We start from the raw sequence: 17337 nt of genomic DNA on the forward strand, positions 1-17337 counted from the left end.
GCGCAGTGCACCTGGCGCCAACAGAGCAGCCACTAGGGGGCGCAAGCTATAATACATCCATGGGCGCAACAGACAGTTCTCGCTAGATTTTGCGTGAATCTACAAAAAAATGAGTTTCCAGACACTCAATTCTAATCGGTAAACAACTGCTAAACAATGCACAAAAAGTGAATACAAAGGATGGTCAACAATATCCCAAACTAACTGTTAGCTGATGAAAGTGTGTTAAACTCACTCTTTTCTATAATTAAGGATTATAGAAAAGGATTTGAAATTGCAGGGACAAGTGGCTCTAAAGTAAACCTTAAGTGGCATTTGTCGGGCTTTGAGATCTTACTCAAAGTTACAAATGACATTTTTTTCTAAAATGTTTTACTGTAAATTGGACATTAGCTACCGGTGAAGCAGATATTTAAAGGCAACATGTACAAATGAAGCTTGTTAATTGTTTTATTTCTAATAATAAATATTCTCACAGTCAACATTGCAAAACACCGTATAATTGAACAAAAACATTTTTTTTTAAAAAAGGATTTGAAATTAGCTTTCATGGGTTTCTTCAGTTAAAGGCGTAATGGACGATTTTTCGCCAATTTGAGAACTCAGGCGGAAGTGCGCATACACACTCCACCCGTGCGGACGCACAAAAAAGCAAAGTGCGTTTGTTAATTAGCGCGACGTATCGCATCGCATCTCTCGTCTCCTGTAGATTTCCGTCTCTTCTGAGTCTCATATCCTCGTGGCGTGGACTGCCGATTAGTCCTGCCACGTATCAATCATAAACGCAACTACCGCTCACCTGCAGCCTCGTGCGCCTCGTCCCCATGAGCAGCACGTTTCCGCGTGTCTAAGCGCATTGATCTATCATAATATAGTTCCCTCAGTGTACGGGACAAAATGAAGACGGAGAAAGACTGTTCGAGCTGTCTCAGAAGAAGACGGAAATCTACAGGAGACGTGAGATGCGATGCGATTCGTCGCGCTAATAAACAAACACACGTGTGTGTTGTATCAGTCCACACGGGGGAGTGCGCATGCGCACTTCCGCCTGAGCTCTCAAATCGCCGAAAAATCGTCCATTGCGCCTTTAATTTTGTCCCGTATACTGAGGGAACTATATTATGATCGATCCATGCGCTGCTCTCCTGGGACGAGCCGACGAGACGGCAGGTGAGCAGTAGGTGCATCCTATGATTGATACGTGGCAGGACTAATCGGCATGTCACAAGGAAATGAGACTCAGATTTGGTGCCAAAAAATCATCCATTACGCCTTTAATAGAATGTTAGCATCACAAAAAGATAATACATTTCAAAATGGTAGCAGCATTTTGTAACAACGTATGCCTTAAATCAGGGGTGTTCAAACTATGGCCCGGCGGCCAAATGCGGCCCAAGGGTTCCTGCTTGAAAGCTACATCAATTGATACATTTCCAATGATTCACTTCATTGTCCTATAATCTGTGGCCTTCCGTGCTGTACATGTTTCAAAATGCGTCCCTCAGTGAAAAAAGATTGGAGACTTCTGCCTTAAGTGGCTTTATGGAAAAAGCTGTGGATTTGCTGAGCAGCCGCCTGACCCACGATAGACTCCAGTTCGATGGGGGGTGCATTGCAAAGCTGATGGATGCTGGGAAAGTGCTGGAGCAGAGTCAGAGCCTTGACTCTGCCCACCCCAGGGATGAGCTGCACCATGGAAAAAACCTGTGGGTCCATCAGCTTGGACGAACTCCTCCTTCTGAATGGGTTCTCTCGGCTTTCACCGTGAACCTGGACACAAGAACAGACGCAAGAATACATACAGAGAAACATAAATCGTTTTAGTCGATATTTATCAATTCATTTAGAAACTAAAATTGGAATAAATATTCAAACGCTTAGACATCTTACAATTTCACAAGCAATGGATGAACACATAATTTTGACACATTTCATCTATTCCTACCATTTGAGCCATGAGTTGGGAGGCCTCTGTCTGTCCGCTGACAGGCAGAAGTGTCAGGCCGAGGTCAAACGCGACAAATTTTTGCACAGCTGTAAAGTACTGCTCACTCAGTCTGGTGTTCTCCACCAGAACCACCCCCTGGAAGCTGCTGCCAGCCTATAGCAAAAATAATTACATTATAATATTAGAGTCCAAAAAATCTTTCTCACGCAACTAGTTTTATAATCTACTTGCATTTCTATAGCGAACCAGTTTTCGCTTATAGCTGTTTCCTGCAATAATGTCACTTTCTGAAACATAAAGGATGCAGCTTTTGTTGGGCAGGTGGAAATCTGCCACTCCAAGCTCACTTTCAAAGAGGATTTTCACCCCTCCACCTGAAAAACAAAGAACAAATGGACAGTTAACTTAAGAATAATAAACTACTAAGCTTCAAATAACTAATTATATACAAAACAAAAACGTTTTTTTTTTTTACCTTTTAGATTTTGAATAAGAGGGCAGTTTCTCCATTTCTCACAGGCAATAACATGTCCATAGGGCGGAACAGCATTTACCAAAACAGGTGCTTTGCTTTCCATGAAAATAAAAAGTACTTTTTTAGAGCAAAGCTATGTTCAACCCACATCAATAAACGTACAGTGTCTGCTGTAACTCGCATAAATGTAATTCAAAAGCAGCGGAATATTGAGGAGGAAAAGCGGAGCGAGTTCTTTTGTTTTGCTTTTGCCTGAAAATGCACTTCCTCTGCGTTCAGCGCGGAGTGATCTCTGCCCCCGCAGCTCTGCAGCGCCCTCTATTGGACAGGAAGCGCATCTAGTGGAATACAGTATAGACAGTGAATGAGTTCGAAATGTTACTAACCCTGTAGATGTTTTACTAAACATCGCTGGTCTTTCTTAGATATCCCATGCACATTGCACGTGGCTATGGGTTGGTTACCTCTTTTATTTATCATTAAATTGGCCTACAATTAAAACGGATTATCTGGTCCTAACACTATGTGTCTGGCTTTCAAGAAGATAAGAGAAATAGGCTAAAGCAATGCCATCTTGACAGCACAAAAATTACATTCCAAGTTTTTTTTTTTTTACCAGAAAATTGTTAGGATAAGCAGTTTTTAATAAATATTGTCGCTTTTATTGCACTTATGAACTTAGAAAAACATACATTCTTACTGCGGGCTTGCGTCTCCATAAACCTGACTCATACTTGGCCCGGAGGAGCTGTTTTTTTTCCATTAAAATGTTATTCATTTGACAACAATATTTTCAATTCAACGTTAGCCCCAAATCACAACACAAGTTGTATCGCAGGGCTGAATATTCCACAATATGGCGTCAATCTCCATGTAGAATATTCAGAAGTATGCTTATTAACTCTATTTGTCCATGGGATCAGGTGACGTGCCATCCCCAGAACATTATCCTGTCCTAAACTTAGTGTCTTCAGTAGCCCTGGTTCCTCGGTCCCTCCTCGATCCTGCCCACGCACGACGCCCCTCGGTGGGTCCGTGTCATGTCCATGGTCCGTGTGGCAGTCGGGGGTATTTAACATTCTGCCCTGAGCAGCGGCAGGTTGTTGCGCAAGCGCAGCCCTTTCACCGTGCATGAATACGGAGTGGAGAGGACAGGCTCGCGGGGACTCCTGGGACTCTGCAGCGCTGCTACTTGGGTCGAGACCGCAGACTGGATGAACCAAACCGGAGCCGGGAAGAAGGAGGACAAGATGGATGGCCACAGCGGCATGAACAGCATCAGCTCCCGGCCACATCATCGGGCATCATCAGCATCCGAGGCCAGGAAGAAGAAAACCAAAAAAATCCCGGATAAAGTGACTTTGAAGAAGGAGATTGGTCTGCTGAGTGCTTGCGCCATCATTATAGGTGAGGTGAAATACAAGCTGGGTCCACAAGCCTATATGAAGTTGCAAACAACTTTTTAGGAGAACAATTTCTACACTTAGGTGGTCTGCTGAAAAAAATATTGAATTTGGCAAAATAAAAAATAAAAAAATTAGTTAGAGGTATTTATATCCTACAGTATTTTGGACTGTTTTGCATTCCTCATTGAATTTGGCTGCATGTGTCTAATTCAGAATGACAAATAATCTAATATTAAGCATCAAGAGCCGATTCTGTGCTGATGGGCCTTGGTCTACGTGGCTAAAACATATCACAGGCAGAGGTTAATGCGGTGGTCAAGCAGAAGGGGATTGTGTGCAAGAGCAGAGCAAACAGTGTGGACTTTTAAATGCACCTAAGCACCGTAAAAATGAGCAAGAGGGGAAGCCTGGTGGCAGTCAGATCACAGACCCTGCAAGTACATCTTAAAATGAAGAATAATACTGAACAAATCAAGATTTTTACATGCATTGGCCTATTGGAACCTAAAATAACCATCCAATCCCAGCTCAGTTACAGATAGTGGAAAGTGTGCAGTATGATGAAAATATGGAGCAGCTGAAAAAATGCAACCTGAGCGTATACTTTGAGATGTATCAGAATATCAGTGAGATTTTTTGTGGGTTGTGATAAAGTTGCTTATAACTCCAACCCACAGCAGTGTGCATTTGACTCATTCTGCCAAAGTGATATGGCACTATTTGCAGTAGGTCTTCACAATAGTCTATTATTCATTCACTCCACAGACACACAGTGGTAGTGATTTAAACCACCTCCACAGCTGCTCTGGAGCAAACCAGGGTCTGACCATCACCAAACATACATACCACTGTAATCGAGGGAGTCTGAACCATCAGTGTGCTGTATGTGCATCATGACCTGCCTCTTGACGTCACATTCGACATTCTATAGGTATATTATTGAGTGAGAGTCAATTAGAAGTACAATTACGGTTATTAATTATTGTTAAACGTGCATTTGTGTTGTAATACAGCAAGTTCAAGGACCTCATCACTATTATAAATGACAGCGTTCAAGATTTCATTTGCCTTTATTCGATATTCTTTAATCTTATGTCATCAATGTAGAAAGCTTCATTCTGACCCGCCACAGGTTGTATGACATCCCTTTGCAAGTTCATTGTCCAACTGAAACGTACCCACAATCCCATACATACTTACATCAATTAGGTCTGTACGATATAGGACATATTGCGATATGTTTTATGACTATGACATGCTGCGATATCAATATTATTGCGATATTTGCTATAGTTTTTGACGCAATGTCTTCAACTATATTAAAACAAATATGTACATGCTTTAATGTGTCAAATTTTGTAAAAAACAAACAAAAAAAACGTAACAATGAGACAGAACAAATGGTGATTAAAGCTAATTTTGCCTGAGAAAAAAAAATCTACAAAAAAAACAACAGTTTTCAACATCGTCTTTAAAAAAAAAAGCATATTTCTGTCAGATAGAGCAGTGGTTCTCAAACCTTTCAAACCAAGTGCCACCAAAGAAAAGAGCTGGCTTTCCAAGCACCTTCAGATCTAAATACAGTCTACAACAGAACTATTCTATGTCTAAATTAAGGCTAAACAAGTTTTAACTAAGAAGTTACTTAAGGAAGAGCAAAAATGTCAATAAAATATACTCTAAATGAAGCAAACACAAGAACAGAAGTAATCTCCACGTACCACCAGAAGAAGCTTGCACGTACCACCGTTTTAGAAACACTGAGATTGAAGATCTTGGTGTTACTGTGACATATTTAGTGCAATATCAAGACTTGCCTTGCCAACACGCAACATTGTTTATTTTGCGTTTTATTGTGCAGTTCGAACATCCGTCCACACATACAAACAATAAAATGCATTCAATACTGTCAATAGGTTTTCAAGGACTTTTGTTCTTCTATATACCAAGTGTAGACTGTACCCATTCTGTGATAAATTAAACTTGGTAACTTGGAGGTGCCTTTACTCAGTGGGGGTATTTATAAATGTCCTGTGTGGTGAATGCCGGAGCACCTTTTGCATGCAGAGAGATCACTGGCTGCGCTCTCTGGCTCTGCTTCAGAAGTCACGAGATTAAACCGTGCCCTGCTTCTTAGAGTGCCCCTTTATTTTCTGGAACTTCTTTCGGATGCTTCGCGCAAAAGAAGAAGGTGAGTCGGTCACTTCCCACCTCAGCGGCCCGGAGTGGATAATTTATATGGGCATTATGTAAGATTTGTCTGTGCCACTTGGCTGCTCTCTGCCGCGTTACTGGTAGCGCTGTTTTCTGAATGCATGAGATGGACTGGTACTTTAACTGCACACTGAGCTCTGGGTGAGTGATGGTCTTTACCTCCTACTCTTGTAATGGAGGCCTTTGTTTATTAATGCCCCCAGTATAAACTCGGAGGGGGAGTGGTGACGGAGGGGCCCAAAGTGTCACCAGTGCTTTTTAAAGGAGGGCAGCAGTGCTAAAAGATGCTGTGAAGGATGCAAACGATGTGGGAACTCATATAAACAAGTCACATGTAGAAAGCACGTGTTGGCTGGTACCACGGATATGTCAACATTATTGAGGAACGTGTTACGCTTGTTATATCTTAGGGGTATTTTGGGGTATAATACCAAAAAGAGACTGTATAATCTGTGGATAAGTGGACTGTGCACCATTCACATATTTCCAATGCTATTTAAAAATGGTTTGGTTGCTCGGACTTGAACAATACTTTATCCAACAAGCTGAATAATAATGTCCATAAATTCAATAAGACTCCTTTGAGCAAAATGATAAGCTGTACATTAAAGGTGTACTATGTAAAATGTCTATGCATGGAGATGCTTTGTATGTTCCACAGTACGGCATTAAACGCATACAATTCACCTACGTATTACAGTGTATTTTTTGCACAAAGAATACCTTGGAAAATATGCAATCTTGTCGTGACCCTCCACAGATCTGACCTGTACCTTAGCCTGGTGGCATCAAATGCTTGTCTCCATGGAGATAGACACGTTTCATGCCATACTTAAGCCAGATGGCAGACCCTCCGCCTCAAAAGTTACACAGTGCACCTTTATGTGCTGAAACCCCCAGTAATGTTCTGTTGCACTGTTACTGTGACAATACTACAAGGTAATATCAAATTAGTTTTCATGTTGGTAATGTCTGTTCTGTCAAAATTAGAGCAATTTATGTTTAATTTGATGTTTCTAAAATCTTGCCTGGCCCACTAAGACTACGCACTTTTCCAATACTTCTGGACAATATGCATTTCTTTAATCGACCGTAACTAGAAATGATTGATCCAGAATCAGAAGTTACATTCAATCTTTTATTCATTCAGTGCATTTACCATTTGATTTAGAAAGTCGAAAAGTGCCATGTGTTCATAATCATCCTTGTCTTTTTCTTCTCAGGTAACATCATTGGCTCTGGGATCTTCATCTCTCCCAAAGGTGTCCTGGAGCACTCAGGATCAGTGGGGATGGCGCTCATCGTGTGGGTGCTGGGAGGATGCATCGCTGCCCTGGGCTCTCTGTGCTATGCCGAGCTGGGGGTCACCATCCCCAAATCTGGAGGAGACTATTCTTATGTCACTGAAATCTTCGGAGGACTCATGGGGTGAGTCAAGTGGCAGTTTTGATCTAAACCTAACATGAAACTTGCTATAGCCGGGTCATTTTCATCTTGTGGGTTTTCTGTACAATGTCAGGTTTTGACATAAAAAAAAATTTAGTAGACATGAAGCCAATTATGCCCTCAATAGTAAACTGCATGCATAGAGAACATATTCCAGAGACAGCCTAGTAGGACTGTCCACAAAATGGATACCCAGATGCTAATTTAAATGACTAATATCAAAAATGAAATACTTAGTTACGCAGGTATTTATGCTTGAAATGTTCATGAAAAGGCAAAACTGTTTTTTTTCTTCTGAATAGTTAATAATATAATGGTCTTGATCTATATCAGAAGGCCACATGATTATGTTATGTGTTGTATATAAAAAGATTGTTTTTAATTCATCATATTTTTTGTTGAAATCATCTTTGAAATGTTGGTATCTTGACAACAGTTTCCTCCTCTAGGTTTCTGCTGCTGTGGAGTGCTGTGCTGATCATGTATCCCACCACTTTGGCTGTGATTGCCCTCACTTTCTCCAGCTACGTCCTGCAGCCCGTGTTCCCTAACTGTGTTCCTCCGTACATAGCCACACGGATGCTGTCCGCCACCTGCCTCTGTAAGTGTCAGACTGCACAGGCCACTGGGATTAGGGCTGGGCGATGTGCGGATGAAAATCAAATTGTGATCTCATGCCTGTGACAATATACGATTTTGGCAATAGTGTCATGATGTGATTTAGTGCCTCTCTGGTTAAAATTGCTTGAATGTTTCACAGAATGGCATAAAACATATGTAAGTACCACCAAACCAAGCATTTTTTAGCAATTAAAACACCTTTTCATTAAACTCAAGAAGTTTAAAAGCACATTTCACATTTCATATTCAGACAAAGCAATAACATCTCTGCATGGTGTTGTCCATTAGAAGACCTACAATGTGCATTAAACATGAATGCAGCTCTGTGCTCAAACACAGACACATTGTCTCGTTCTTCGTCATGCTTTGTGTGAGTGACAGGAAAATTTAACCAATCACAATGAAGTGTGAACTCTCAGCTGAAGCAGATGATAAGGACCACATGAATGCAGCAATAGTTACAAACATATATTTCATCTATGGATGAAATAGAAATTAAATATTGATTGTATTATGATCCATGTACACTTTATAACTCTCTGCTGTCTGTAGAAGAATCAGAATGAGAAATCAGAATCAGAATTTTGTTCACTGACAATGGCAATAAAACTTTTTTCTGATAAAAGCACATAAATGCAAATAAGTCGTAATTCCAACTTAACTTGTAAACCCGAGCACCTGAGGACTACACAAACGAAGCATACTGTATATCCCATTCACAGTATGAAACCTTTTTGGAAAAGTTTAATAATTTGCATTTTTCACACAAACAATGATTATTAAACAAAAACAAAACAAATTAACTATAACATATATGCAAACAACATATGAACACCATGTGTTAAATTGCAAGTATTACTTAAAATTAGCACATGCTCTTTTGTGGGCGTGTTGCACCTTACTTACCAATAGAAACTGTGCGTGATGTGCCGCACTTTGGCTTTGGAGTGGATAGCACATGTACCGGGCATCTACTTATGTACAGTTAAATTTACAGATGTAGTGTGCAAAGTGAACAGAGTGGTTTTTGATTCAGTTATTGTTAAAGTGTCAGGTGTTACGTGTTCATGAGTCCAACGGCAGACGGAAAGAAACTGTTCATATGGCGCAAGGTTCTGGTCCGGATGGACCGTAGCCTCCTGCCTGAGGGGAGTGGCCTCCTGCCTGAGGGGAGTGGCTCAAATAGTCCATGTCCAGGGTGAGAAGGGCGACCTGCTCGTCCCAGAGAGTCCTGGAGACGTACAGGTCTGAAGTCTGCAGCCATCACCTTCTCAGCAGAGCGCACAATGCGCTGCAGTCTCTGTTTGTCCCTTATTCGTCTGTCGTCCAAACAAATTTCATGTTGTAAATGTAACAAGAATAAGAAATATTTTTTACTGCCACATAGAGCTGCAAACTGCAGTAGTCTGTCCTTAAAAGTTTAAACCTGCTTCTAAAATGTGCCAAATTTTCATGCAGTTCTACCCCTCGTAGTCGTGATAAATAAGACGGCGCCCACTAAACAATATCTAAAACATTACTTGATGCGCTCATGAGAGATGGAACTCTCACCAAAAAGAGTTGCATAATAATGAACATTTTACTGGATTTAGCATGAAGCTAATTTCCATCCATAATTTTCATCTCTATAAACCTCATAGCTAAAAATGTATCAATTTGGGTTTTTTTGTAAGTCGACAGAGACAGAAATGTGTCTTGTCTGCATTTAAGATCCATCCATCCATCCATCCATTTTCTACCGCTTGTTCCCTTTTATTGGTCGCGGGTGACTGGAGCCTATCCCAGTGACTTCGGGCCTTAAGTGCATTTAAGATATTAATGTAAATATTGAAGAGTTTGTTGTGGTGCTAGTGTTAGTGTAGTGGATGTTCTTTGTTAATTCCTGAACATTTTTCATCATAACATTTAAAAGCAATTCCAAAAAATGCATTTCATATCTTTGAATTTGCCTCCTAACGTGACTAAACTTCATACAAGATTCGTAGGCCTATATGCTGACTAAGAATGTAGATCCCATCAGTCCATAAGGATATGTTTCGATTAACCGTCTTCTCAGAAAAGTCAATCACAACCATTACGGTTTGAGAGGAAGTGGTCACATGCTGGAAATCTGTTATATAACTCTAGTCTAAAGGCTCTGTAAAACCTTGTGTAAAAAATTCATGGCATCCTTAGAGAGAAAGAGCAGAGCAGGGTGAGGAGACAGTTAGAGAGAAAAACAAGAGCGGACTGAATACCTCCACAACTGCCTCGGGCTTCTCTCAAGTGCCTGTTTATAGAAGCTAATGAGATGTTTAGTCAGTACCAAACTTGAAAGAATTCGATTTGTGTTTATTTTCAGTTAAATATTCATCTAATGTAGAAAAAAAGGATATGAAGAAACGATTAATTTACCTCATTTGAATTTATAACATCAATAGTTACTTCTCACAGATACAAAAATGACTAGATTACTACCAACATATTACAAAATTAAAGAATGATGTCCCCAAAACGTTTTGATAAAAGTTCAAGGTTTGACCGGTTGCCCCAGCAGCACTGGTTAACGAATGGGCCAAATGCTGTGGACACATTTCCTCACTGGGTTGATGAACTAAAATATAAATATAGCTTTAGAAGTGTATCTGGGGTGAATCATAAGTCCTCCGTGGCAGGCTGAGCACACTGTATTGAGAGGTGCTTTGGGTGTTCAGCCACTGCCTAATTGCCTTGTTGTCTTTCCTGAGAGTACCTGCACTCGCGCCCATTCATCCATCACTCTCATTCAGCACCATGATTTAGCGGCTCGGCGGGGAAAGCCTGGGACTCAAGTGTGCCATAACTCAGCCTGTATTTTTTTTCGGTAAACATGAGCTGCGCCGGCCCCCCTCTATAACAGATGGGGTCCCTTGTCACGTTTTGTGTCGCCTTTGCAGCGGAAGTGGTTTGTTTTGTGGCTTTTGTGATGGAGAGTGAGGCCACCGAGAGAGAGCGGCCCAAAGCTGGTGACATTGACAGACGAGCGAAACATTCACACAGGGGTTGGTCGGTTCTCCATCTTCCACGTTATGCATTAAGTTATGCATTTTAGCTTCAGAGTCATTCATTAGGTCTTTAAGTATACATTCTGCAATCAGAAGCTTTTGATTACAGGGCTGTTCCAACTCTATACACCTGGCTTATTCAGTCAAGTCTGGCTTATTTTTTTGTTCCATCAAAGAGGCTCGTCTTGGTCGGTTAGTCGCTGTGGAAACTTCTGTAGGAGCTGAGGCTGGTATGGAAAGTCCCTGAGTGAGCACTGGCTCCTTAATGTTTAAATGTATATGTTTATGGGAAGCTGGTACAATTACTCAACATAATGTTACTCAAGCAGAAGTACAAAGTAGAGACAAATAATAACTCTAGTAAGAGAGCATAAAAGATAAATTGCTACTTTATAAGTGCGTAACTGGACGTAAAACCTGTAGTTGGATTTTTCTATTTTTTTTTAATTAAATTTCAATAGAATAGACCACAAAAAATGCAAACCCCAACTTATATCCATTAATCCTGTAAACATAAAGCTTTGGTCGCGTATATACTTACTGACAGTGGGAAGGGTTACCTAAGGAGTACTGTTGCTTGTTACTACACGTTCTCCAATTAAATATGAGTAAGTAAATACCTAACTAGATAGACTTCTGAGCCACATCACAGAAACAGCTCCCAGGTTATATGTTTCTTGAGCTGAAAAATATGTTCCGTGAATGCTCATTTATAACACGCAGCCAGGCACTTTTTAATGATGCAACGGAAGAGCTGAATGTGTCTATTAGTATTGAGTTCTGATCCCAATGTAGACGCCATAACCCTGTTTCTGCTCAGTGCTGCTGACGTGGGTGAACTGTTGGAGTGTCCGAATGGCCACCAGGATCCAGGACATCTTCACTGTGTGCAAGCTCGCAGCTCTGGGACTCATCATCGTGGTTGGCCTCGTGCAGATCTGTCACGGTCAGTAAATACCGTTCTTTTATTCTTTCACACTCTTTTTCAATTTATAACAAAGAACAAAACAACATAGTCAACATAAAACTGTGGATAACACACCACATCTATTACTCTGGGTGTAAGAATCTAAGTATGTTTTTCACTGCAGTGGTAGGGAGCGGTTTTCAGGTAATTAATGAATGTTCCCGCCCTCATGAACCTCAGCTGCTTTTGCGTTCCTCAAATATGCATTTGTTGATGTAACAAGCAATCTGCAAGTAACTTTCTCAAGATACAACCGAACCCGCCGCGCATTGAGTATAAATGCTACACTTATGTAAAATCAGAATAAACCCATAATATAAAAAATCATTTGATGTTTATGTGTTGACTGCTTATGTGACTTCATCTTCCAGGACACTACGAGACACTGACGCCACAGGTGGCCTTCAGTTTCGAAAGGCCTCTGTCAGTGGGACAGTTGGCTCTAGCGTTTCTTCAGGCCTCTTTTGCCTTTAGTGGATGGAATTTCCTCAACTACGTCACAGAAGAAGTGGTGGAGCCCCGACGGTAATTACACTGTGCTATTAACTTCTAACAATGTTACCGTTTCATCCTCTTTTATTGTTGCTGTAAATCTTTATTTATAGACATACAATTGTATGGTTGCAGTCTCTGTCTCTCATGGTTGTCAGAACAGCACATTCACTGTTTAAGAGTGGTTATGGTTATGTCTCTATTTGCACTCAAGCATTAGAAAAAAGCTTCTATTGTGGGGGTTGCCAGAATTTATATTACATTACATTATTTATATTAAGCCTTTCTTGAGTCATCAGAACCCTTGTATTTTAAGTAGCATTAAATTAAATTAAACTAAATGTGCACTTACACTTGTGTTGTCAACTTCTAAATTGAGCCCATTTGAGTCTTGGTGTGGACTTGGTTTGGTCCTGTTCTTGACCTTGTTTAGTCCTCATCTTGTCCAGGATTAGTTTCAGGTTTAGTCCTGGTTTAGTGCCAGTTTTTAAGTTTGAACGCACCCTAAAACGAATTGCTGCTTCTGCTTCACACACTTCACTGTGATTGGTTCAATCAACCTCTCTCCTGGACCCACCAGAGTGGGATCACAATAGCATAATTTTTACAATGGCCTGCCCTAATCTCAGGTGCCTAATGCCTTCTACTGATGAGAATCATAAAACATAATATTATTTTGAGTTTCTCTCATTTTCATGCATGCTTTTTTATTTCACTTTTGTCATTGTTGCATGGTGTGCGCATGTTGTGATCAGGAACCTGCCTCGTGCCATTTACATCTCCATCCCATTGGTGACCTTTGTGTACACGCTCACCAACATCGCCTACTTCTCCTCCATGACCCCAGAAGAGCTGCTGTCCTCCAATGCTGTGGCCGTAGTGAGTAACATCAGAACAATAACATTCAATGGGTTCAACTCATTAATTTGTCTTGGACTGAACTCAGGGTGGAATACCAATGCATGGCTCGCACTATCACTATCACTGTGCTGCAATGATCAAAGTTTTGCTCATTATATTGAACAATTTATCACTATTTTTAAATAATCAAATATATTTTTGTTATACTACAGTAATACTTAATATGACCACTACTCATTTTTTGTTCATAAACTGTATTACATCTTTAATCTAGATAAAACAAATAAATATAATGATAAATAAATAAAATAATATATATTTTGTTTGTATAATTTTTATTTGTTAATATAATATTTAAAATGCCATTCATCTCCATTTATCGATACAGGCAGCTGTCTGTGATAATAAAATATATAACAGAAAAACAAACTGCATAACGGTACAGCACAAATCTGGAAATGACACAACAATACACTCAACAAATTCAGGATGTATTATATTAAAAGTAATTGTAAGTGTGATTTCTTTTCCCTTAGACATTTGGAGAGAAGCTACTGGGGATGTTCTCTGTCCTCATGCCGATCTCTGTAGCTCTGTCCACATTTGGAGGGATAAACGGCTATCTATTCACATCATCCAGGTCAGCGCTTCCTGCTTTTCTTCCTAATTTTTTGAATGCACCCTGGTCTTTATCCACACTTCTGTATGCTTAAAAACATAACAATTAAAAAGTGTGGTTTCAAATTGTATAAGTTGTAATAGTGGGTGAGAGTTTATGACTAAACTTGGACTTTACTCAAACTAGTTTCATTGGATTTAGACTTGAGTAAAGGATGTCCAACTGCAGTTACTCTTCATTTTTTTGCAAATACTTTCCATTCATCTCCTGTTTGCAGGTTGTGTTTTTCTGGAGCCAGAGAGGGTCACTTGCCGAGTCTCCTGGCAATGATCCATTACAAGAAATGCACACCCATACCTGCCCTGCTGGTCTGTGTATGTATTTAAACTGTTCAATTCATTCATCTATGAACAATTATGCATTTATTTTAGAGAAACCAGGACAAAAAAAAAGTATAACAATCACAAACACAAAAATAATAATAGTAGATCATAGTAAATAATAGTAGATCATCATTTTAAATGTTGTTAATTGTAAATGTTACTCTAAAACAGCTTACGGTAATAATAGAAACAGAACTAATGACCTACAGTTAAATACTACAGAACTGAATATTCATAGTGGCATTTCACCGTAGCAAGCAGCGGATATTTATCTACATGTTTTTATGTTTGATGTGACATTTTGTTAACACTACATGTAAGACCTGGAGTCAGTTTTTTTGCAGGATTACTCAAAAATGTAAGCAAATTATGAGGAAAAACCATTAAAAGAGGTTAAAAGCATATACATGGGACATATTTTAGTTCACTTTAATGTGCAGTGTCAAGATGGTAGAATGTTACAGGCCACAGATGTGACCCTGATCATACCTGTAGTAAACTCTAACCAACCATATGCACTTGGCTTTAGTTGGAATGCCAGAAAAAAAGAAAAAGTGTCAACCTTTTGTAATGCTTTCCAGTGCGTTGCCACCATCGTGATCCTCTGCATCGGCGAAACGCACAATCTGATCAACTACGTCTCATTCATCAACTACCTGTCGTACGGCGTGACCATCGCGGGTCTATTGTACTACCGCTGGAAGAAGCCCTACCTCTATCGGCCTATTCAGGTACTGTCAGAAATATAACTGTTCAGGAGAGACAGGATATTGATGTAAAAGAGAGCTGGAAGCTGCTGGATGCTGTTTTTACATATGGAATAGTTTAAGGTGCTCTTACTTTACCATTAGTTCACAGAAGAAGCTATTTTCAAAACCAGATAAGTGCCGTTTGAAAAAGATTGTCGAAGTCTAACATCTTATACTTTGTCTAACTGTATTTGATCCCCTCTAGTGCAAATCCTCTCAACTCTACTGTCAATATGGTGTGTGGAAGATAGGATGAAATGTCTGTTTTGCAAATTAATGATTCATGTAATTTTACACTGTATTGCAAGGTTGTTACAAGATCAATGTTGGGCTGTACAAATTTGGAGAAGAAATATAATTGTGACTTTTCGACGTATTTCCATTAGGGGTGGGACAATATCTGAATATTTACAAGACACAAGAGGCACGAGATATGTATGTTATAAGGGATTACATTAAATTCTAATAAATACATTTTGCAATCCAGTTGACAATTTTGGCCACACAATTTGTGATTTCGTGTAGCACTGTTTTGGAAACTGCAGTTCCTCAAGAAGGCGCTTAACAACCTTTTCACACAATATTTTTTTCCTCACAAGATCTAGTCCCATCCCTAATAGAAATGAAAGTTGCAATTGTTGACTTCTAATTAAGATTCAGTTCATAGTGCACATTTTACACACATTCAGGGCCATTAACATTTCAGAGAAGATTGAAATGTGAACCGTTAAAGTTATACAAGAATCACACGCTTTTCAGAGCAGATGAGGTCTAAACTACAGGGTTATTCCTTTGTTATACACAGAGGAGATTCTATTCCATTTTTAATCCGTTTTTGTGTGTTTCTGCAGGTGTCTGTGCTGGTGCCGATCTGTTACCTGCTTTTCTGGGCACTGCTCCTGGGCTTTAGTCTGTACTCGGAGCCGGTGGTGTGTGGGGTGGGCCTCGTCATCATGCTCACAGGTGTACCGGTCTACTTTCTTGGAGTCCACTGGAAAGAGAAGCCTAAATGCATTCTTGACTTTGTTGGTAAGTTTAGACGATGTTGATTATATAAAAAATATCCAGGACAAAAATCATAAATGTGGACCATATATAGAGAGCGCCTCGCAAATCTCTGCATAGTAAACAGTCAAGTATCATATCATTGTTAAACATTAAAGTTAAATCTTTTTTCTGCAGAAAAAGCCACACATTTGGGCCAGAGGGTGTGTTTTGTTGTGTTTCCTTACCTGGACCCCATCGAGACCCCTCCTCCCGACAGAAGAAGGTCCTCAGCACGAAGCAGCTTCTCGTTCCATTTATAAAGACTTTGTGCATCAGCGGGACCTTTGTGACCTCTGTGACCTCTGTGCTATACGAGCCTCTCAGACTTTTACTGGATTTGCCTGTTTTGAGTACAGGCCACTTGAACTTCACCTTCTCTCCACACACTGTGAAACGGCCGCAGAATATATTTTTCTGTGGACCCCGATGAAGATATGTGGCATTTTAATGAATATGTGTCATTTTTTTTCTGACTTGGTTTACTGTGCGCTTGGGTATTTCTGGTATTTTCTGAAACGCCTATGTCCCAAACCAGTGACGGACAAGCAGAATGTAAATGTGTACATTAAAGAAGAATTATTACTTATCCACTTAAAGTAGACGGTTGTGCGTAAAACTAGACCTGAGAATACACTGTAGTACTTTGTGCTGAGCAGTATGCACAGAAAATACCAGGACTCTTCAAAATTGCAAAAAAAAAATCCCCAGAATGTAGGTCTTCAATGAAGGAATCTATTGTACAAACTCTTGTGTAATGTTTAATACTAAAATTATTAATGTACTACTTCATATTTTAATATATTGAGTGCCTTGTGAAATATAACTCGATGTGCACCTCTGTCGTCTGTATTATTTTTGTCTTAAAAGATGCAAATCTTTTTGTACTCACAAAGGATCACCATATCTTAATTTGTACATGTTTGCCATCTTCACCTCATACTTCTGAGTATTTACTTGAAAAAAAACTTTTTATATAATATAGCCACTAGGCTGCTGAACACACTCAGTTGTTTTTGTTCATGTCTATTACATAAATTACTTTTACTTTGTTCACTGTGTCCCACTGACCATTTCATAAAAACATAA

General features: G+C 39.8%; 2 protein-coding genes across 2 annotated transcripts; one reads left to right on the forward strand and one right to left on the reverse strand.

Annotated features, from left to right (window-relative positions):
• Positions 1-1256: 1256 nt before the first annotated feature.
• On the reverse strand, positions 1257-2693 carry faap24 (FA core complex associated protein 24). Its single transcript, XM_072435104.1, has 5 exons — positions 2424-2693; positions 2180-2322; positions 1946-2101; positions 1530-1770; positions 1257-1346 (listed from the first exon to the last, which is right to left on the reverse strand). The coding sequence occupies exons 1-4, from the start codon at positions 2524-2526 to the stop codon at positions 1531-1533; spliced, it is 642 nt and encodes a 213-aa protein (XP_072291205.1). The 5' UTR covers positions 2527-2693; the 3' UTR covers positions 1257-1346; position 1530.
• A 726-nt stretch (positions 2694-3419) lies between these two features.
• Positions 3420-17090, forward strand: slc7a10b (solute carrier family 7 member 10b). Its single transcript, XM_072434543.1, has 11 exons — positions 3420-3830; positions 7267-7471; positions 7939-8090; positions 11954-12079; positions 12472-12625; positions 13348-13471; positions 13990-14093; positions 14350-14446; positions 15037-15186; positions 16056-16233; positions 16387-17090. Exons 1-11 carry the CDS (start codon positions 3638-3640, stop codon positions 16509-16511), a joined length of 1608 nt encoding a protein of 535 aa, XP_072290644.1. The 5' UTR covers positions 3420-3637; the 3' UTR covers positions 16512-17090.
• Positions 17091-17337: the final 247 nt, after the last annotated feature.

This window comes from Eucyclogobius newberryi, unplaced genomic scaffold (genome assembly GCF_026437365.1).
Source record: "Eucyclogobius newberryi isolate DKJ021-1_F unplaced genomic scaffold, fEucNew1.0.hap1 SCAF_7, whole genome shotgun sequence".
Classification (NCBI taxonomy): domain Eukaryota; kingdom Metazoa; phylum Chordata; class Actinopteri; order Gobiiformes; family Gobiidae; genus Eucyclogobius; species Eucyclogobius newberryi.

Excerpts from the sequence above, each read along its gene's own strand:
- slc7a10b (XM_072434543.1), top strand. The coding sequence starts at position 3,638 with ATGAACCAAACCGGAGCCGGGAAGAAGGAGGACAAGATGGATGGCCAC. Across the intron at positions 14,094-14,349 it reads TATCTATTCACATCATCCAG|GTTGTGTTTTTCTGGAGCCA; the intron begins GTCAGCGCTTCC and ends TCCTGTTTGCAG. Across the intron at positions 14,447-15,036 it reads TACCTGCCCTGCTGGTCTGT|TGCGTTGCCACCATCGTGAT; the intron begins GTATGTATTTAA and ends AATGCTTTCCAG.
- faap24 (XM_072435104.1), bottom strand. The coding sequence starts at position 2,526 with ATGGAAAGCAAAGCACCTGTTTTGGTAAATGCTGTTCCGCCCTATGGA. Across the intron at positions 2,323-2,423 it reads TCTTATTCAAAATCTAAAAG|GTGGAGGGGTGAAAATCCTC; the intron begins GTAAAAAAAAAA and ends TTTGTTTTTCAG. Across the intron at positions 1,771-1,945 it reads CCCAACTCATGGCTCAAATG|GTTCACGGTGAAAGCCGAGA; the intron begins GTAGGAATAGAT and ends TCTTGTGTCCAG.